Source organism: Erinaceus europaeus, chromosome 3 (genome assembly GCF_950295315.1).
Source record: "Erinaceus europaeus chromosome 3, mEriEur2.1, whole genome shotgun sequence".
Taxonomy (NCBI): Eukaryota; Metazoa; Chordata; class Mammalia; order Eulipotyphla; family Erinaceidae; genus Erinaceus; species Erinaceus europaeus.
In genome coordinates, this window is record NC_080164.1 from 89,264,879 (window position 1) to 89,287,885 (window position 23,007).

The 23,007-nt window shown below is 39.0% G+C and overlaps 1 protein-coding gene across 4 annotated transcripts in view; it reads left to right on the forward strand.

The window, feature by feature from the left end:
- The window catches only part of ASB3 (ankyrin repeat and SOCS box containing 3), a 113,638-nt gene that overhangs the window by 44,143 nt on the left and 46,488 nt on the right, over positions 1-23,007 (forward strand). For 3 of the 4 annotated variants that reach the window (XM_060187656.1, XM_007527947.3, XM_060187655.1), the window contains exons 4-7: positions 7,779-7,891; positions 8,484-8,619; positions 14,402-14,579; positions 19,997-20,194. In XM_060187656.1, coding sequence (XP_060043639.1) covers positions 7,779-7,891; positions 8,484-8,619; positions 14,402-14,579; positions 19,997-20,194 — 625 coding nt within the window. The remainder of the gene's footprint in view (positions 1-7,778; positions 7,892-8,483; positions 8,620-14,401; positions 14,580-19,996; positions 20,195-23,007) is intronic. The other variant, XM_060187657.1, reaches the window with a different exon arrangement.

Below are 23,007 nucleotides of genomic sequence, written 5' to 3' on the forward strand. Positions count from 1 at the left end.
CACTGCTTCACTACTCGCAGAGCTTTCCCCCTATAGGTGGGGACTGGGGACTCAAACCTGGGTCCTTGAGCACTATAACATTTATATTCAACCAGGTGCACCACCACCTGGCCCCCCAAAGTGACCTTTATACCTGTAACTCTTTTTAAATTTTTGATTCTTAACAAGTGAACCTTAAAGTCATGGATTTCTTAATCCATTTGTCCATATTAAATAGAGAGCTTCGTATTTTTAAAAAATTCTTGACAATATATTCATTAAACTCTGATAGCTCACTGAGTTTTTGTGCTTCCTCTTGGCTTTGCAGAGCCAGTGTTTTCCTAATTTTACCCATCTCTTTTGGTTTCTGTTATTGCTCACAGGTGGTTCTGAATTTTGCTTTGTATATGAGTTGTAGGGTGAGGGGAGGAGCTTTGAAGTGACATAGTATTATGCCTATGGAAGATGAGGACTGGAGAACATTGTGGTGTTCCAGTTACATAGATTTATTTCTGAGAGGAGAAGGTAGAATCTATAGGCAAGGTTCCTGTGAGTCACTCTGAGATACAGAGGGGTGTGAATAGTCATGCTCTGTAGGAGTCCAGTGACAGAGTGTGCTGCAGATTAGAGAACAGAGGATCATCACTGTTGCTCAGATGTAGGTTGCTGTCAGGATAGTGGGCACTGCAGGTACATGTGGCACATTTTGAGTCTTGATAAATAACACCTATGATCTGGATGATAGCATTCTTACTGATGTTGTGCCAGCTATAACCTTCAAGTGGCTTTTACATTATAAACATCAGCAAGGTGTTGCTGGACTTCTCATGGGGAGGCCTCTTCCCGGGCACAAACTCCTGGCTTACCTGCTCTGTTGTGCACCAGATGCGGGGGCCCAGAAAAATGTTCCGGGGCAGTAGGAGTGAGCTGACTGAGTCTCAGTGTTTGTAGCTAGAAACACAACAAGAGATCACCAGGGGAATGCTTCATGAACAGCCCATTTATTGAATAGCAAAGCAGTGTTTATAAGGGGTCGCAGGAGGAAGTGACATGGATACCATATATGGTAGGGAGGCAGAGGGTCTGGGGAGGGTCGGGACTTTTCCAGTAATTGTTGAGCAAGAGGTTTAAAGGAATGAGGAAGCAAGATTATCAGTAACCAGCAGCCAGAGGGGGGTCCTGAGGGCAGAGAGAAGATAGATCAGATATGATCAAAGGCATGGAATGCGTGGGAAAGTAGGGAGGGGACTTTCAGGCAAAACAGTGATTGTGTAGATAATAAGGGAGTGGGCTATTGTGTTAGGGAATGCAGAGTCCCTGTGAGGCAGAGTCTGACAGGTGAAGCTGAACCTGAAGGCCATTCTCTCCCATGCTCCCTCTCTGGTAGAGAGAGGCTGACAGGAAGACCCAGGAAGACTGTGTTCCTCAGGCAGCCATTTTTCAATGGGAGGTTCCACTAGGCTCAACCATATCCTCACAGTTTCTCTACAAGGTTTGTCAGAGTGGACAGTGTTGTTTAGGATATCAAAAATCTTTAATGCACTAGAATTTGTCTGGATATATGGCATCCATATTATGCAGGTGTGACCAGGCCATGAACTGTTAATAAATTCTAAAAACTTACTATGAAACACTCAAAGTACATATTAAAGTGGAAAGTACAACACAGTGAACTGCCATCTACCTATTAGCCACTTGTATCTGCTATCAAATTGTTTTCCCTGTAACTCCAATCCTAGGATTTGAAGGGTTGTTAAAGTTAGCATATTTTCATTTGTACCTTCAAGTGAATGAATCTCAAAGGAACGCAGGATTAGGTTTTTGCTTATGTATTCATATCTCAACTATTTCCAAAAGACATTTTAAAGGGAATGATACTGAAGACACACCTATATGAATGGTTATAAAAAACATTAAAAAAGTTCAAGTGTTTAATGAGGCTTTGGATCAGCCAGAACATATAAATACCTGAACACTACTTCCTTCTCTACTTTTTTAGTTTTGTGAGTTATGTATGTATGTATGTGGTCAAATCCTTTACCTTTATTTATTTTGCTATCAGGTGTTTGTTTTTACTAGAGCATTGCTCAGCTCTGGCTTGTGAAGTATCAGGGATTGAACCCGGACACTTAAGAGTCTCAGGCATTTTCATAACCACTGTGTAGTCTCCCTGGCCTACCCCACTTATATATTTTTATGGGGAAAAAAAGGCCAGAACAATATTTATTTCTCCCATATACAATATGGGGTACAAGGAGATTGAGCCTGGAACCTAAAGTGGGTACGTTGTTTACATTAAACTATTTTCTTGGGCCCTAAATCCCCCCCTTTTCCCATTTTTTTATTATGTCTATGACATTACAATTTATTTTTTGAAGATTTATTTTGTTTATTTTATGAGATAGACCAGAGCAGCACTGTAGCGTATATGGTACCAGGGGTTGAACTCATGTTTCCAATCCCAGATCACTATTGCTTTGCTACCTCCCTGGCCACAACACTGAGGTTTAAACATGTTATTTTTCCAAAGTATGGCAAATGTTCAGTCAAAATTTAGACAGTCTGTAAGCACAGGAAAAGATAATTAGTTAGGAAAAATGCAAATCACTTCACACCTGCTAGGATGGCTATAATAAAAAAAGGGGACAATAACAAATGTTGGCAAGGATGTGGTGAAATTTAATTTGATAGATATTGCTGGTGGAAATACAAAATGGTGCAGTCATTTGATGAAGCCTGACAGTTCCTCCAAAAATTAAATGTAAGAATTATGATTTGAACCAGCTGTTCTGCTCCTGGAAATTTATTCCCAACAGACTAGAAAACTTACACTCACACAGAAACATTTGTACAAATGTCCATGGCAGGATTACTCATACCAGTCACAAAGTTGAAACAACTTAAATACCCATCTTTGATGAATGGAGAAATAAAAGGTGATAGACACATCCATATTGCTGAGTGTTAATCTTCCACAAGAATGATACATTTTAATGATATTTAAAAAAAATAATAGTTCACACAAGACAGAGAGCCAGAGCATCCTGTGGCACATAGGATGCTGCAGATCACACTTGGAACCTCATGCTTCCAAGTTTAGTGCCCTGCTCACAGCTTCACCTCCTAGACCCTGAAGTATCATGATAAAGTATGTATGCTATACTGTGAATCTTTAACACTTTATGCTGTGTGAAAAAAAGCCAGAGTCAAATGACACATACATAGTGTGTGGTTCCACTTATATGTGAACTTACTAGAATAAGCAATTCCATAGAGACAAAATAGGTTAGTAGTTGCTAAGGAGTAAGGGCTGTGTGACTGTCAAAATGGCACTGCCCGCCCACTCACTGCCAGCCCATGGCTGGCTCCTGGTTCAAACTGTTTTTGTCTTGAAAATTTCTCCTGTGACCCTTACCATGCACACTGGCACCTACCTGTGGCTAAGTGAATTTATCTAAATATTGCAGTTACAGTGTTGTGAGATGCAGTATTTTTTTGTTTGTTTGTTTTATCTGGTTGTTCCTGGGCATGATTTTTGGGTCACTGCTATTCCATGGCCACATCTCTCCAGAATACCTGATGATGACTTTTGGTTTTTTTGGTTTTTTTTTTTGCCTCCAAGATTATTGCTGGGGCTCAGTGCCTGCACCGTGAATCCACTGATTCGGGAGGCCATTCCCACCCCCCCCCCTTTGTTGCCCTTGTTGTTGTAGCCTTATTGTGGTTGTTGTTGTTGTTGATGTCGTTCATTGTTGGACAGGACAGAGAAAAATCAAGAGAGGAGGGGAAGACAGAGGGGGGAGGGAAAGATAGACACCTGCAGACCTGCTTCATGGTCGGTGAAATGACTCTGCTGCAGGTGGGGAGCTGGGGGCTCGAACCGGGATCCCTACACCAGTCCCTGCGTTATGCACATCGTGCGCTTAACCTGCTGTGCCACCGCATGACCCCCAACTTTTGGTTCTTCTTAATCCTCAGTGTTAGCAGAGCTCTGTGTGTTAGTGCTACAATCAAATAAGTGAATAAAAAAAGTCTGATTTGTTTATCTGAGTCATATTTACTCATGATAATCTGCTCTTGGTTGACCATGCTTATGATTACAGGTAAGCTTTATGAAAATAAGGTTCTTGTGGGGAGAGTTAAAATTCAGTAAAGACAAGAGCAGGAATCCTTGGTGTAATCATATCTGGAGATTGAGCTTAAGTAGTTATTTGGCAGCAAAGCTCATCCGAACAAGACACGTATTCTGGTATAGAACCTCCAGATTCTGCTGACACTGAATATGGTCACTCTCTCCAGTGTTTTCCACTGCCAGGGTTGTCACTGGGGCTCTCTGCCTATGTAGTTCCGCCACGCCTGGTAACCTTTACTAAGACAGAAGGTGAGCAACCGGGACAGAGAATGAGATGTACCACATTTTCACTAAACTGCATGTGAGGCCCCTCACAACGCTCCCACTGACAGTCCCTTGTGGTGGTCCATGACTTGAACCCAGATCCTCAGACTATGTAATTTGTGTTCTCTATCAGGCAAGACACTTCCTGGCCCCGTTACTGCCCTGACTCTCAGAATTACATTTATTTTATGTTAAGGGGTTACAGGCTGATTCCTGCCAGACCTACACATGCTTGTTCTGCAGCACCCAGATTTTATCAGTTTCAAACTGGGTGTGGCACAAGCTGATTGGCTAGAAACAGAGTCCATCAAGGTGCTGACAATAAAGGTGAGAGCAGGTTGGCTACCATCAGAGCCTTCCACTCAGAGCCCGCTACTGGGATGCTGGAATGTAGAAGTGGGTGTCCACCAGGAGCCTGTAGATTTTTCATTTCATCCCCTCCTCTTCTTGTACCCAGGAAATCTTTGCTGATGTATTGGATTACCTCAGTTTACATTCTCTCTACCAGCTGTAACTTAATTGTTATAAACTTTACTAACATGTTGATAGGCTCTCATGAGCAGAGAGAAACCATACTCATAGCACCAGTTTATAAACTTCTAAGCTTGCCTCTGTTTCTTTTCTAAGCCACACCCACATCTCTTCCTACTTTTTGTGTAAAAATTTTTTCTCTAATAACACGGGAAGCCCCTGTGTCTAGGGAGCAAGTACTGTAGCTTGTCACAGTACTGCCTGTGTTCCCCAGATTCTGCCTGTTTATTCCCTAGCCTCAATATTTCTCCGTTTAGGAGTATGGACCAGAATTCCTTTTGGGATGTTGAAGGACGGAGTCTCACGCTTCTATAACTGCTTCTTGCTGACATGTGGGAAGTTGCCTGATTGATCCATACTCCTAGACACACTTGTACTGTCCCTAGCATTTGCTAGTGGGGCAGGGCTCCAGAAAGATAAGGTTTCTGGACACTTCTCCAAGTATTCATCTGTCCAGGATGGTCAGGATGGGGTTGTGGCAGCATCTGGAACTTGATGTCTGTCTTGGAGAATCTATTTGAGACAAACTTGGTGCCCGGCAACCACATGTTTGAAACCAAGATGGCGTCTGAGACCTTGTGGTCAGTAGTCATGGTAATTGAGGCCAAGCACATGGTTGAGGGTCTAAACAAAGGTGGCACCCATGACCTCATGATCCTTCCCAGAGAGTCTTGTAGTATGTCACCTGTCCTTTAAGAATCAAGGGCTGGCTCGTCCTCAGAGAGGTCTGGTTTCCATGTGGAAGGAGACCTCAGAATTCACATCACATCAAGGGTGTGTGCTTCACTCTTCTACAGAGGGCCGTAGTACCTCTCTGGGTCCGGAGCCCTGGTCTTGCCCAAACAGTGCTGCAACAGCCAGATCTCCCTGGGGCCTCCAACAATGTAATAAAAAATCCTGTAGTATAGTTCATAAGTAACCAAAGAACGAGACCTGAGGCCACATAGAGAGCAGGGAGTTATGTTTATTCTACGTTAACAGGTTACAGGCCGATTCCTACCAGATCTGCCTGAATAACTATTTCTTTTATTTTTTATTTTTTATTTATTCCATTTTGTTGCCCTTGTTGTTTTATTGTTGTAGTTATTATTGTTGTTGTCATTGTTGGATAGGACAGAGAGAAATGGAGAGAGGAGGGGAAGACAGAGAGGAGGAGAGAAAGATAGACACCTGCAGACCTGCTTCACCGCCTGTGAAGCTACTCCCCTGCAGGTGGGGAGCCAGGGTTCGAACCGAGATCCTTATGCCGGTCCTTGTGCTCTGCGCCACCTGTGCTTAACCCGCTGTGCTACAGCCCGACTCCCCCTGAATAACTATTTCTTAATTACAACCATTAAGTTAGCTTTATTTTGAAATATTTGGCAGTAGTTGTAAAAATGTTTTTGTGTTGGTTTCACTTCTGCTATTGAGAACTATTTTCTTCAGAGATAGAAATTAGCTATCTTAATTTGTTTATGATGTTAAAACTGAAAACAGTTTTTCTCATTTTCATATTTCTGTAGTGTGTTTAATAAACAAATTTTTTTTACTTTAATTTTTGTAAAGTCAGCCTAATTCATTCGCTCTGTTTCATATATCACTGCTGTCAACTTGATAATATTCAACTCAGGGTCTGGTTATAGAATAATTTTTTTTTTTTTTGTCAGCAGTCACTAATAGTGATGCGTAGATTGATTATGAAACTACTCTTTTTTCTTTTCTTTCATAATCTCCACCAAAAATTATATTGACTTTAGATTGATTATAGAAAAATAACCACTCTGCTCTTGCACTGACATACCTCCCTGACCAAAAGGTCATACAGTTTTTAAGAATGCAAAAAACATCTTAAAGAATCTAGTTTAGCAGAAGTTTATGAGTCAGTTCCAGTTCTTAAAGTTAACATGCATTTCTTTAACAATATTCTACTTTATCTGGAATCCTCTTCTAGTTCAAAGAGGTTGGTATAAGACATCATTTTAATAGTGACTGCTATTATAATGGTAAAAATTATCTAATATTTTTATTATATTTATTTATTTATTGGATAGAAATAGCCAGAAGTTAAGAGGGAAGGGGGTGATAGAAAGGGAAAGAGAGTGGTCCAGGAGGTGGCACAGTGGATAAAGCATTGGATTCTCGGCCATGAGGTCCTGAGTTCAATCCCCGGCAGCACATGTACCAGAGTGATGTCTGGTTCTTCCTCTCTCTGCCTGTCTTTCTCATAAATAAATACATTCTTTAAAAAAAAAAAAGAAAGAAAGAAAGGGAAAGAGACAGACATCTACAGCCCTGCTTCACCACTTGTGAAGCTTCTTCCCCCCTGCAGGTGGGGACCGGGGGCTTGAACCTGGGTCCTTGTGCACTGTAATGTGTGCACTCAACCAGGTGTGCCACCACCCGGCCTCCATGGTAAAAATGATCTCCATGGTACTTACAGAACTTGCATTATTTCTGTTTGTGAGTATTGCTGTTTGTAACTGATAGCATGCCTGTTACTCCTTTTGAGACTTTTTCTCCAGCCCACTGCTGGTTCTTCTAAACTGTTCACCTGCCTTCTTCCAGTTATGTTTTAAACACAATAGAAATAGACCATCTCCATTACCAGAGAACAAATGTTTGTCTTTTGCTTCCATCCCCTTTGTATTGGTAAAAATAGATGAAAATAATCTATATGTACAGGGAAAGAGTGTATGCATTGTTTTACATTAAGACAGTCATGATAATTGTTTTGGCAGTGCATTAGGGTTATGTGTTTTGATTTGTTGATAGGAATGAGCACAGCATTGTGAGTTCTGAGGTGAATACATGATGAGACCATCACTACTGTGTCCAGTCCTACAAAGAAGCCTTTTTTTTTTTTCCTTCTGACAGTAATGTTTTTGTATTACAGCTGTTGAAAATGGACAGATAGATGTGTTAAGGCTGTTGCTTCGACACGGAGCAAATGTTAATGGATCCCATTCTATGTGCGGATGGAATTCCTTGCACCAAGCTACTTTTCAGGTAACCTCTGAATTCATTATTTCATTTCCATGTAAATTGTGTGCTTTACCCTTTTTAAAAGGACAGTTCTGTATAGTTTTTTGCTCCCCACTTGCTTGTGATTTCTGATGGCTAGTGCAGTACAGAAAAGGCAGTCTAAATGCTAATGCTCATTCTGAATAAGCCAACTGCTCTGGTAATGCCAGCAGAGTTGGGTGCAGGGATTATCTAAGTTTTTCAAATGTTAATAGCATAGTTATGAGGCCTCTGGAATATTTGGAAAGCAAGTTGGTAATGAGCAATGGCTGATTTAAAGGAGAATGTTTAGAAGCTCTGATAACATGCATTGGTGCTTGGTCTGGCAAGCTAATTTTACAGGGTTTTATAAATATTATAATTCCTAGAATTAGTGCTTCATTGGTTTTTTTGCTTAGTGGTTTAACCCAGAGTATAAAAGAAACTGAATAATGCTTTCTTCCCATATAATGTGCATCCCCACCTTTTTTTTTTTTTTGAAGTTTTTCTTTCATGAGAATTGATAAAAGGAACAAATAAGAAAAGAGATATTGTCTTCTTTGTTTTCACTGATTTCAAATATGATTCTGTACTTTAGGAAAATGCTGAGATCATAAGATTGCTTCTTAAAAAAGGAGCAAACAAGGAATGCCAAGATGACTTTGGAATCACACCTTTATTTGTGGCTGCCCAATATGGCAACCTAGAAAGCTTGAGAGTACTGATTTCTTCCGGTAAGATCAGTTCATTAGGCGTTAAGCTATTAAGATGAGTTTCAGCTTCCTATCTTCATAGGAAGAATAAGTCATGACCAGGGACAAATAAGATTGTGAAATTTATGGTTTCATGTAATAGTAAATAAAAGTACATGCAAGTTGATTTATAAACCTGGTTGCTAATTGTTTATTATTAACAGTGCCGTGAACAACTACTAATTTATCTAAGAAGTCACATTGTGATCTATCACTGAAACATATTTATTGGCAAACTGAATGATAGTGCTGTTCTTTCTGGTAGAGCCTGAGCTGTCCCAGATTTCTAGAGTACAAGAGAAGCTTAGACTTAATAAATGTATTGGTGAGCTATTTTACATAGTAAATCTTAGAGTTTAATGTTTTGGTCAATTGTGTGATCATTTAAATGAATTTATTGCAGAACATGTTTTCTAGTAGGTTTATGCCACTTTTAGCATAATAAAGTTTGTTCCATGTCATTCAGCACTACTAGAGAAGATTCTATTGATCCTTGCTGTGATAGTCTGTGACCATAAATGTTTATTATATGAGAATTTTTAAGTCTCTTCTAGCTTGTCTGTGTTCATAGCTTTTTTTTAGGTATCTTCTATAATACCTAGATACAAATAATACTAATGATAATGATCATAATAATAATACTGCCATGTGATTATGCTTAGTGAAATAAGTAAAGTGGTGAAAGACAACTCCTTGATGGTTTTGCTTCTGTGTGGAGTACAGATGATACAAGCATATGAGTTTGCAAAGACTTTGTGAGAACTTTGTGGGGAGTGGCGGGATGCATGGAATTTTAAATGATGGATATGGTATGAAACTTCATCCCTAAAGTTTTATAATTTTTTAAACCATTATTAAGTCACTAAAATAAAAAAAAATAAACATATCTAAAATAATTACCTTCATGGGCTAGAGGGATGGTTCATCTGCTAGTGTGATGGCCTTGGCCTGCTTTTGCCTCAGCTGGGAGTCCCCGTAGCAGCAAAGAAGCTTCCAGTTCTATGATCTTTCTCCCTGCTACCCACCTCCTCTGTGTGTGTATCTATCTGAATAAAAATGTCAACCAGGGGGAGTCGGGTGGTAGCGCAGCAGGTTAAGAGCACCTGGTGCAAAGCACAAGGACCAGCATAAGGATCCCTGTTTGAGCCCTCGGCTCCCCACCTGTAGGGGAGTTGCTTTACAGGTGGTGAAGCAGGTCTGCAGGTGTCTGTCTTTCTCTCCCCCTCTCTCATCTTCCCCTCCTTTCTCCATTTCTCTCTGTCCTACCTAACAATGACGACATCAGTAACTACAACAATAAAACAACAAGGGCAACAAAAGGGAAAATAAATAAATAAATAAATATAAAAAGATTTAAAAAATGTTTTTTTTAAAAAATGTCAACCAGGAGCAGTGAATTTGTATTTGTGCAAGGCCCCAATTTGAACTATACAAAACAGTTTGCTTACTTAGCAGGTCTTTTCCCTTCCTTTCCCTCGCTTTCCCTCCCCATCCCTCGCCTTCCCTCTCCTCCTCATTCCTCTCTTCTCTCCTTTTTTAAATTAGTGATTAAATAATTTCACAGTCATACACATTCATTGAATACCATCTCACTCTCCACCAAAATTCTCAGGGCTTATTTTCTGATTTCTGCACTCTTGTTACAAATCTTCAAATACTCTGGTTGTTGAAGGAAGTAAAAAGACAAGCTTTAAGTGTTGAATTTATGGGTCTCAGTTGAAAGGAAGCTCCACAACCATTTATTCAAGCACATACACATTTTTAATTAAGAATCCTAGTCTCTGAGTTTAATGTGGATTCCCAAAGATCTCAAAAATATTTCCTGACTACTTTTCTTTTTCTTTATTTAAAAACATTTTTTTTTTTTTCCTATTTTTACCCCCAGAGCAGCACTGCTCAGGTCTGGCTTATGATGGTGGTGCTGGGGATTGAACCTGGGACTTTGAAGCCTTAGTCATGAGAGTCTCTTTGCATAACCAGTATGCTATCCCCCACCATCTTGTCATAGCTAACTACATTATACTCAGGTCTTTTGATTGTTCATCTTCTTTTTTCTACTGTGTTGTACTTTCTTGAAAATGGTCCTGTTTCTTCTTCTTCTTCTCTCTCTCTCTCTCTCTTTTTTTTTTTTTTTGCTTTTAGTTGAAATAACATTGATCCCGATTCTTTTTATGGCTTTTGATCTCATAAGTTCCAGTTATTTATGTGTAACTAGTATTTCAAATAAAATAGACTCTTGTGTTTAATAACTCTTTTCCATTCCCAGCTGATATCCTGAAGCATTAAGCATTTGTTATGTTTTGCTTGGTTCTTTTTTTTCTTCTCTCTGAATAATTATAAGCAGCAAGTTAAAAAGATATGTAGATATGTTTATAATGTATGCTTATAATGTAACTATATATATATATATATATATATATATATCTTCTTAAAATGACTTTCCTTTTAGTGACCTATTTGTCATTTTCTCAACATTCTTATGATTTTGTAAGAATTGGTACTTCATTCTTTCAGCACTTTGAAATTGTCAATCAGAATGAAACAGTGCTTAAAGAAAAGTAGGTTCTACTTAGTCTTTTTTTTTCTGAGATTGACAGTATGTCACCTTGTATATGGTGAAAAGTTACTACTTGTCTAGACATGTTGAATGTTTAGTTAGAATTTCTGAAGGTTCCTGCCATGACTCAGGGCCTGGCATGAACCCAAAATGAATGAGCCTCAAACACTACCCTGGCAGTGTGAGGGGAGTCTGGAGAGTCTAGCATATGTCCCTTGGGGTGGGATTTTGCGGTGTGTAGCAACTAAGGCCCTCACACTTTGTCTTTTATTGAGCATATGCTGATATATCAAAGGGAAAACAGAATTTCGTTTTATTATTATTATTTTTAAAGATTTTATTTATTAATGAGAAACATAGGAGGAGAGAGAAAGAGCCAGATGTTACTCTGGTACATGTGCTGCTGGGGATTGAATTCAGGACCTCATGCTTGAGAGTCTGATGCTTTATCCACTGTGCCACCTCCTAGACCACAAAAACAGAATTTTAAAACAACATTGTCAAACAAAAGCATCGTAGCCAAGTACATATTTGAATAATCTCTCCCCCAGTATGTAGACCACTGTATTAGACCTGTTGCCTCCAATTTTAATGATTACATAAAATTCTATGTTTACTCATCAACTCTGGACCCAACCCCAAGGATGCATGCATAGCTCAGGGGTTGACCAGACAGACATCCCTGGAGGCTGGAAAACTAAGCATTTCTGACATGATTAACAACATATAGACAGAGCTTCTGCTTAGATCAGAAGAGTGCAGACTGTGACTGTAGGTACGGAACACAGGATTTCAGGACAGCATAGTGCAGGTACAAGAAGCATTTGATGGGGAGTCGGGTGGTAGCGCAGCGGGTTAAGTGCATGTGGTGCTAAGTGCAAGGACCAGCTTAAGGATCCCGGTTCGAGCCTTTGGCTCCCCATCTGCAGGGGAGTCACTTCACAGGCAGTGAAGCAGGTCTGCAGGTGTCTATCTTTCTCTCCTCCATCTCTCTGTATTTCTCTCTGTCCTATATTAAAAATGACGACATTAACAACAATAACTACAACAACAATAAAAAAATGGGCAACAAAAGGGAAAATAAATAAATCAATATAAAAAGTAAATAAAAGAAGCATTTTGATACGTTCTCAACAGATTCCATACTCTTTTAAACTTATTTGTGTTTTGCTTAGTTTTAATACACCTTAGACCATTTATTTATTTATTTATTTATTTATTTATTTATTTATTTATTTTCATTGCTAGAACTTTACCACTCCAGGCACACATTTTTGAGAGGGAGAATTGGGTGGGGTGGTGAGAAGGAGAGAGACGAGGGGGGGAAGCAAGCAACCTCACAGCAATGATGCACCTCGTAGTGCACTCGGGACCAGGATCAAACCTGGGCTGCACATGTAGCAAAGCAGGCAGGCACCCTCCCAGGTGAGCTACCTTCTTAGCCCCCCCTTTTTTTCCCTTTTATTTTTTTCAAGGTGTATTTATAGAACACTCTTTTTTGATAGTCTTTTTTTCCATTTTTAATGTCATGATTTTCCCAGTGAGGCGTGTTTTAAAGGTTTTTGAAAATGTTCATTCACATGGTAGCAGTGTACTTAGCTTATGCAATACATTATTTGTCAATCAGAAAGTGTGAGAAGTCTGCTATTTTCAAAGCCGTCACAGATATTGGGGTATCTTTCATGTTTTTCAAATATATATTTTAAAAATATTTTATTTATTCCCTTTTGTTGCCCTTGTTGTAGTTATTTTTGTTGTAGTTGTTGTTGTATAGGACAGAGAGAAATGGAGAGAGGAGGGGAAGACAGAGAGAGGGAGAGAAAGACACCTGCAGACCTGCTTCACTGCTTGTGAAGTGACTCCCCTGCAGGTGGGGAGCCAGGAGCTCTAATTGGAATCCTTACTCCTGGTCCTTGCGCTTTGCGCTACGTGCGTTTAACCTGCTGCACTACCCATGTTTTTATCCGACTCCCCATGTTTTTCAAACCTTTATATACTATTATCTAAATAATTTGATTAGATTTATACTTATAAAAATAACTAACTCTGTAACCCATCTAGATATTTTTCCTTTCACTGTTAGCTCTGTCATTCAGTAGTCATGAAGAAAATGGAAGTGGTAAAAGTGTACTTAGTTTGATTAAAAAATTTTTTTAGTATTCTTTTAAATATTTATTTATTTATTCCCTTTTGTTGCCCTTGTTATTTTTTATTGTTGTAGTTATTATTGATGTTGTTGTTGGATAGGACAGAGAAATGGGGAGAGGAGGGGAAGACAGACGGGAGAGAAAGATACCTGCAGACCCACTTCACCACCTGTGAAGCAACTCCCCTGCAGGTGGGGAGCTGGGGGCTCGAACCGGGATCCTTATGCCAGTGCTTGTGCTTTGCGCCACCTATGCTTAACCTGCTATGCTACTGCCCGACTCCTTTTATTTAAAAAAATTTTTTAATTACTTTCTATTATCTCTTTATTTGATAGGACAGAGAGAAATTGAAAGTGGAGGGGGAGGAAGAGAGTAAAAGTGTGTGTGTGTGTGTGTGTGTGTGTGTGTGTGAGAGAGAGAGAGAGAAAGGGAGGGAGAGAGAGAGAGAGAGAGAGAGAGAGAGAGAGAGAACTGCAGACTTGCTTTCCCTTTTGTGAAACTTTCCTCCCTGCAGGTAAGGACTGATGACTGAACCCAGGTCCTTGAGCATTGTAACTGGTGTGCTCAACTGGGTGTGCCATTGCCTGACCTCTTTATTTTTAGAACATAGCTCTCCTGCATGTCATATGTTCCAGGTATTATTTTTATAAATCTTAGCCTTAATCAGAGACATTCATAAATTCTCATATTGTACTTTCCTGTTTTTTTTTCCAGATCAGAAATGTTAGCCATATTTGATCATTTACATCTTTCCATTTTAAATAGTTATAGCTTGAACCTACAGATTTCTTGTTGGAGGGGGTATTGCTCTGAAATGAGTCCTTCAATGAATAAAAATTTATTTTAGCTTAAAAATTAATTCTAAAATATCCATCACTTGTTTTCATGTTAACATGCTAGCAAAAACAACTTAAGTGATACTGTCAAGTTAGGAAAATCAAAGAAACTGTCCTATTGTGAAACCTTTTATGACATCTATTTTGAAATGTATGTTAATTTTCTTTTCTTTTTTTGCTCCATAAATGTGAATTATCTGCTTAATGTCTCATTTTTGTATTAGGTGCAAATGTCAATTGTCAAGCCTTGGACAAAGCCACTCCCCTGTTCATTGCTGCTCAGGAGGGCCACACGGCATGTGTAGAGCTTTTGCTGTCCAACGGGGCAGATCCTAATCTTTATTGTAGTGAGGACAACTGGCAATTACCTATTCATGCTGCTGCACAAATGGGCCACACTAAGTAAGTGTTACAACTGGGAAATAAAAAATGACCTCATAATGAAAAGTTGATAGATAACAGGATTTCAGCTCCAAGCCAAATTCTTCATATTTCCTTCTTGACCAGTTTCCCAGATGACTAGACCACTCCCCGTATCTCCACTTTCCCTTTCATTTCCCACTCCTTATCACTGTCATGCCCATATCCTTTCACTGTCATTCTTTCTTTCTTTGTTTATTAGTGATTTAATAATGACTTATAAGCATTTAGGATAATAGGGGTATAATTCCATACCACTCCCACCACCAGAGTTATGTGCCCCCATCTCCCTTCAGCAGAAACCATTGAAGTTCTTCTTTTTCTTGGATAGGACAGAGGGAAATTGAGAGAGGAGGGGAAGACATAGAAGGGGGGGAGAAAAATAAATACCTACAGACCTGCTTCACCACCTGTGAAGCGAACTCCCTGCAGGTGGGGAACCAGGATCCTTAAGCTTCACACTATGTGTGCTACCTTGGCTGAGCAGTTTTTAAGTTCCGTGTTCCAGCCCAGGAAATGGTACAGTAGTAGAGCTCTGGATTTCCAAGGTCCTGAGTTGGATCTCCAGTGCACTATGTTAGAGTGCTGTTCTGGCAATTTCTTTCTCTCTTTCTTTAGCTCATGAAATCAATCAAATCAGTCAAATCAGAAATATGAATACCAGATGATCTTTTTTTAACACTTCTTTTTTTTATTGTTGTTGTTATTGATTTCCAGTTGTTGGATAGGATAGAGAGAAATGGAGAGAGAAGGTGAAGACAAAGAGGGGGAGAGAAAGACACCTGCAGACCTGCTTCACCGCCTGTGAAAGCGACTCCCCTGCAGGTGGGGAGCCAGAGGCTCGAACCAGGATACTTCTGCCGGTCCTTGCACTTTGCGCCACCTGCACTTAACCTGCTGCACTACTGCCCGACTCCCATCAGATGATCTTCTTATGGGGAGACTTAAGAAGCAAGGAGTTTAAAGTCTCTAGAGTCATACTTCTGCAATAATTTTTATAGTTGTTAGTATTTCTCGGTTAAAAATTTCTATTAGTGATTTAATAGTGGTTTACAATATTATAAAATTATAGGTGTATATAGTCCCATACCACACCCACCACCAAAGTCCTGTGCCCCCATAGAATTGAATTTCAAAAGTGAAATATTTCAATTAAAAAATTAGTTTGAAATATTCTTTTTATTTGAGTGCTATTTATTTTTTAATTTTATTAGTGACTTAACATTGGTTTACAAAATTATAAGGATATTACTAGTAGGAGGAGTTGGGTGGTAGTAAGCACAAGAACCAGCATAAGGATCCTGTTCAAGCCCCCGGCTCCCCACTTGCAGGGGAGTTGCTTCACAAGTGATGAAGCAGGTCTGCTGGTGTCTATCTTTCTCTTCACCTCTCTTTCTTCTCCTCCTCTCACCATTTCTCTGTCCTGTCCAACAACAATGCATCAATAATAACTACAACAATAAAACAATAAGGGCAACAAAAGGGAATAAATAAAGATTTAAAAAATCATTTAAAAAAACTTAAAAAAGAACTTAAAAAAACCTTTTTTAAAAAAAGAGGAATATTACTATTAGGAAAGCAGGTTGAGTAATGTGCTTCCTCTGCTGCTGTGGCCCAGATTTATCTGTGTATAGTCCATTTAAAAACATCAAACACATTTAATAGATTTAAGAGATGTTAAACAGGTTCTTTATTTTAAGACAGTTCTTAGAATCAATACATTTCTTGGTTCTTATTTATTTAGACATAATCTTAGATGAAGTTATTCTCTAGCTTTAAATTGATGCACTCACCTATTCTTAATTTTCAAAATTCTGTTTGATGATTATTTTTTCCTTTCTCTTTTGTTATTAGTAATTTAGTAATGACTGATAAGATTGTAGGATAAGAGGGATACAATTCCATACAGTTCCCACCACGAGAGTTCTGTATCCCGTCACCTCCATTAGAAGCTTCTTTGTTCTTTATCCCTCTGGGAGTATCGGCCAAAGATCATTATGGGGTGCAGAAGGTGGAAGATCTGGCTTCTGTAATTGCTTCCTCACTGGAAATGGGCGCTGGCAGGTCATTTCATACCCCCAGCCAGTTTCTGTCTTTCCCTAGTGGGGCAGGACTCTGGGAGGTGAGATTCCAGGACTCACTGATGAGGTCATCTGCCCAGGAAAGTCAGGTTGGTGTCATGGTAGCATCTACAACTTGGTGGCTGAAAAGCACTAAGATATAAAGCAGAACAAGTTGTTTAATAATTAGGAGCCTAAAGGTAAGAATATAGCAGATGAAATTTGGTGTTTTCATGTTGGCAGAAGCTAGGAAGTCTATTTTATGTATATTCCCAAAAAAAGGTATTTTATTTATTTACATTGTTGAGAGCCACAGAAAGATACAGAGCGAGACAGAGACAGAGATACCACAGCACTGCTCATCTCTGGCAGTGGTGGTGCTGGGGATTGAACCTGGGGCTCAGAAACATAGGCATAAAAGCTTTTTTTTTTTGCATATTCATTATGCTTTCTCCCCAGTTCTGAATTTTTTTCTATAGACTTTTAAAACATTTTTATTTATAAAAAGAAAACACTGACAAAACCATAGGATAGAGGGATACACAACTCCACACAATTTCCACCACCAGAACTTCATATGCCAACCCCTCCCCTGATAGCTTTCCTATTCTTTACCCTCTGGGAACATGGACCCAGGGTCATTATGGGGTGCAGAAGGTGGAAGGTGTAGTTTCTGTAATTGCTTCCCTGCTGAACATGGGCATTTACAGGTTGATCCATACTCCCAGCCTGTCTCTCTCTTTCCCTAGTAGGATGGGGCTCAGGGGAATTGTCTGTCCTGGAAAGTCTGGTTGGCATCATTGTAGCATCTGGAACCTGAAAAAATCTGGTGGCTGAAAAAAGAATTAACATACAAAGCCAAACAAATTGTTGTCTAGTCATGTACATATAGGCTGGAATATTGCAGATGAAAAATGGAGTCTCTGTTTTGAAGATAGCTATTAGGCTTATTTTAGTTATATTCCAAAGGGCCCATGACTATACTAGTTTTTTCCTGAGTCTGACCTCTGATATGCAGGTGGATCCAAGTTATTGTCTGGGGAGATAATGTCATGGCTGGAAAAAGGGCTAGCAAGGTGGAACAGAGTAGCTCCCAAATATGGGAAAAGTGTATAAATATTGTTGACTATAAACCCCATCGATTTGATCTGATGTGGGGCCCATATTCAGCTTAGGAGGCTTTGTAACCTCTGCATCCCTGTACGTCTGAGCTCACATTTTGTGGTAATGAGTAGGAATATTCCAAGCTGCCCCAATTTCAGGTTCCATCTTCCACAGGTGGTAGATAGAGTAGGTTATCCAGCTTCCCTTTGGAGGATGGAACATTCTATAGATTTTTCTTAAGGTGAACCTTTTGAATCTAAGTTATCTTTATGCATTATTTAGACCTATTTTAAACGAGGGGTAAGTAACAAAGAAATAATTGTTATAGATACTTTGGGTTCATTCTGCCTCTTCCAGAAAGAAGGGATTTCCTTATGCTCTCTCTTAAATTACATTCTTAGCTTTAACAGAGCAGACTAAGCCTTTGTATTCTGCTGACAGCTGGAGGTAAGTTTACAAATAAAACTTTAAATGATTTTCTTTAGAACATTTAAAGCCTGTAGTCTTTTCAGAGAACAGAATTTTTTAGCAGCTGTTTTGATATCTTCTTGATGTAAGTGCTGTTCATTTTACATCAGCATATATATATATATATATATATATATATATATATATATTATTTATAACTGGATAGAGACAGAGAGAAATTGAGGGGGGAAGAGGAGATAGAGAAGGAGACAGAGAAACACCTGCATCCCTGCTTTGCCATTTGTGAAGCTTTCCCCCTGCAGGTTGGGGACCAGGAGCTTGAACCTGAGTCCTTATGCATTTAACCAAGTGCGCCACCACCTGCCACCCCCCTTTTTTTTTTACTAATATAAACAAAGTTTTAGTGCTTTAAGAATGAAAATAGTTTTCTTAATATGCATTTATATTTAGTATAATGAAGTTAAATAGCCATATTAGATGCTATGATGTACCCAGCATAAAATTTGAATTTGAGGACATAGGAGAAGGCTAAATGGGCAAGATGTGTCCATGATGTTCTTTAGTTAGATTTCTGCTGTCATGTAGGAGCATTATGAATAGTACTGGGGGGGGATTCCATAGATAACGGAGTGGTCCTTTGGTGTCTCTCCCACTCCCTCTTTTGTCTCCTCCCTTAAAAAGGAAAAAAAATGGACTAAGGAAGAGGCTCAGTGCAGTCATGTATGCATAAGATCCTGGGCTCATTCTCTTCTACTACATTATGGGGGAAAAAATGTGTCTTTTTGTTTGGCTATTGTTGCCTTTATTCTTTATTCTCTCTCTCCCTCTTTTTCTTATTTCTTCTTCTTTTTATAAATACTTTATTTTAATGAGAGAGCTCTTTATTTTCTTCTTGGATTTGCCTCTTGTTTACTCTGAGTCCTCTGTTGTTTCCCTCTTTCAGTTGGTATTTTCCTCATTTTAGTATCATGAGGATTAATGCCTTGAGGGTCTTCCCCAAGAGCTTTGCTTGTTCATCCCTCAGAATATTAGAGATGGACCTACCATATCATCTGACAGTTTGTCTCCTAGGGATTTCTCTAAAGAGATCTGTGTACCCCTGTGTTCATAGCAGCACTAATTGTAATAGCTCAGATTTGCAAACAACTCCAATGTATAAGTTAAGAAAATTGTGATCACACATACACACACACACACGTACACACACACACACACACACACACACACACACACACTACTGATTAGTTGTGAGAAATAATGAAATATTTTCTTTTACTACATCTTGGATGGAACTTGAATCATTTTCAGTAAAATAAGCTAGAAAGAGAAAGGTGATAACAAATAGCTTCACTTATATATTGAATATAAACAAAGAAAAGAACAACAGGATGAAACTTAGCAGAGCTGTGGTCTGTTGGAGCAGAACCAGGGGGTCTAAAGGAGGGAGACAGGATGGGCTTGAGAGGGTGCTGGGAACCAGTGCAGGATGGTGGAGGAAGACTTCAATTGATGGTGGGAGTTTTGCATGGATATGTATCACAGGGAAATAAGGAACTGTAATTGTATGATAACAGTTGTCTTGTAAATCATTATTTCCCCCAATGAAGTGATTTGAACAGTATATATTATACTTTATATTATATATAAATTATGTATAAATATGTATATTTATATCATATATAAACATTTAATTATATAAAATCACTCACACACACTGCATAATATATATATATTCCCTGTAGAAATGTGGCCTGTTCTCATATATGTGTAAACTTTCTAGATGCCTCTGGGTTTGTATACTTACAGAATCTTGGACTTGTTATTACCACTTACCGACCAGGCCTGTGACACGGGAACAGACAAAGTGAGCCCTGTGTACTCAGCGGTTTTTGGAGGGCAGGAAGATTGCCTGGAAAGGTTGCTTCAGTACGGCTACAACCCAGATGCCCAGATGTGTTTTGCCTTTGGATTCAGTTCTCCTATGTTTATGGCTCTTCAAAAGGAGTATGTATATTTATGTATTTTTCTTTCTTTTGTTCTACGTGGAGATATAAATACTCAAGTGGAAATTGTTTTGTTTGCCCAAATAAATATATAGCCTCTCACATACCAAATGGGGGGGTAGACTTACACCTGTATAAGTGTATGTTTGTACTCACCACCAAAATTCAGTGCCACCCCTGTGTATATTGTCAGCATATTAAGGTAAATGAAGAAATCCTCTGTTATTGCTAGTCTCTAAGATAATTCAAGAATTAAAAGAGACTTTCACTCTGTGATGAGCAAGATCTGAGGATCTAATGAATAATGTGTTGATTGTAGTTATAATTGAAATTTGCTAAGGTAAGTAGTACTTATATGCTGTCAGAAAGAAAGAGAAAGAAAGGGAAGAGAGAAAGAGGAAGGTAGTTACATGAAATGAGGTTTTTTTTTTCACTTACTAAATGAAGGGAATCCTTGCACAATGTATGCTGTGAAATGAAATCATCAGAGTATACACATTAATGCCATAAAATCTTATTTGTCAGTTGTACTTCAATAAGACTGTGGGAAAAGAATCAGAAGGATTATATCAAGTAAGGTATTGATTATGTTTCAGACTATCTGAAAAATCATTCGAAATGCATGAGTTCCTAAGAATCTAAAAAACAGAACTTTCAGTTTGTAGATACTTTTTTTTTTTTTTTTTTTTTTGCCTCGAAGGTTATCACTGGGGCTTAGTACCTCACTACGGATTCACTGCTCCTGGTGGCCATTTTATCCATTTTATTGGATAGGACAGAGAGAAATTGAGAGAGGAGGGGAAGGTAGGGAGAGAGAAAGATAGACATATATAGACCTGCTTCACCACTTATGAAGTGATCCCCCCCTTGCAGATGGGAAGCTGGGGGGCTCAAACTGGGATCCTTGAGCGGGTCCTTGTGCTTCATGCTGTGTGCTTAACCTGGTGCTCCACTTCCTGGCCACTGCCCGGATCCCTGGTACTACTTTTTTTTTCTTTGTCATCACTAGGGAGGGCTTCATTGCTCCATACTGACTTTTTCAGACAGGAAAAGACAGAGAGACAGAGATAAAGGCATTTCTACAGCAAAGCTTTTTTCCGTGTGGTGGGAGGTGCTGCTGAACTCATAATATGTTTGGTAATATTATCTGTTATTTCTTTATGTGAATAAGAGTACTTAAATTAAAAAGTTTTAAAAGTATTTGTTTTGGAGTCAGGGAGGTAACTTAGCAGTAGAGCACAGACCTTTCATGCCCAAGACTTCAGCTTTGACCCTTGGCATATACAAGCGTTCTGATGTCTCTGTCATAAAAATAAACTATCTGTGGCAGAGTCACAAAGTGAGGACATAATGCTGGGGGAAATAGTGTTGATTAGACTTACTTGACTCAGTGACTCTGAGCTACCAGAGATCTTCAATTTGTAAAAAAAAAAAAAAAAAAAAAAAAAAGAAAAAAAGAAAAAGAAAGAAAGAAATTAACCATGTATAAAATACAGTGAAACACAATAAAATGGACTGTGGCTGGCTATATATTTCAGGTGATACAGAGTAATAAAAGAGTATAGGATATTTGAAACAAACCTCTTAAAAATAAAAAAAGGAATATACTCCAAGTGCCTCCATGAACCCCAAGTCTCCTTTGTATTTATATTGTGTGAAAAATTGAGTAAGATAGGGACTGACACAATAAAAATTCTTAAAGATGTTTTGTTAATCTGTCATGATCCTGTGATTAGAATAAGCAACTACTGATGCTTTAGTTGTTTCTCCTCAGTTAGAGTCTTTGAGATGCCCAAGATTAGAAAATAGACAATAAGAAGATTTCATGTGTGTGAAAAGTCATATTGAGTAATAGCTATGATTTATCCAATACTTCAAGAAGTTGTGCAGGTAAACAGTTAATTTTAAGAATGCAAAAGAGGGGAGTTGGGCGGTAGTGCAGCGGGTTAAGTGCAAGTGGTGCAAAGCTCAAGGACTGGTGTAAGGATCCTGGTTCAAGCCCCCGGCTCCCCACCTGCAGGGGAGTCGCTTCACAGGCGGTGAAGCAGGTCTGCAGGTGTCTTTCTCTCCCCCTCTCTGTCTTCCCCTCCTCTCTCCATTTCTCTCTGTCCTATCCAACAATGACAACAACAACAACAATAATAACTACAACAACAATGAAAAAAAACAAGGTCAACAAAAATGGAAAATAAATAATATTTAAAAAATTTTTAAATGCAAAAGAGATTTCAGACTTACCTCAAATATGATCTTTCCTAAATTCACATATGCAGTGCCTGCATGACTTCGGTGTTCCCAATGGCCATTTGTTCTAGGATTTGAGAGGTAGAGAGAAATAAGGAGAGAGAGTGAGATTGAAGGGGAGATACTTGCAGCACTGCTCTAGTGCTCATGAAGCTGGAGATGAAGACCAACCCTTGTTTGTGGTCATGTTTGTGCTCTACCTGGTGCATCCCCATTAGCCCCCTCATAGAAGTTTGTTGTATGTCACCTCATATTTTGTCATTTTAAACTCTGACGCCCTAACAAATAATAATAATAAAAAAGCTGTTATTATTATCATTATTATTTTGCCACCAGGGTTACTGCTGGGGCTTGGTGCTTGTTCAGCTGTACTGTTCCCAGTTGCCATTTTTTCCCCTTCTTTCTTTCTAATTTTCTTCTTCTTTTTTTTTTTTTTTAATAGAGGTGAAAGACAGAGGGAGAGAGAGAGAGAAAGAGAGATAGAAGTAGAAACTCTTGCTGTTCTATTCTACTGCTTGTGAAGTTTTTTCCCCTGTAGGTGTGAACTTGAGGCTTGGACCTGGGTACTCG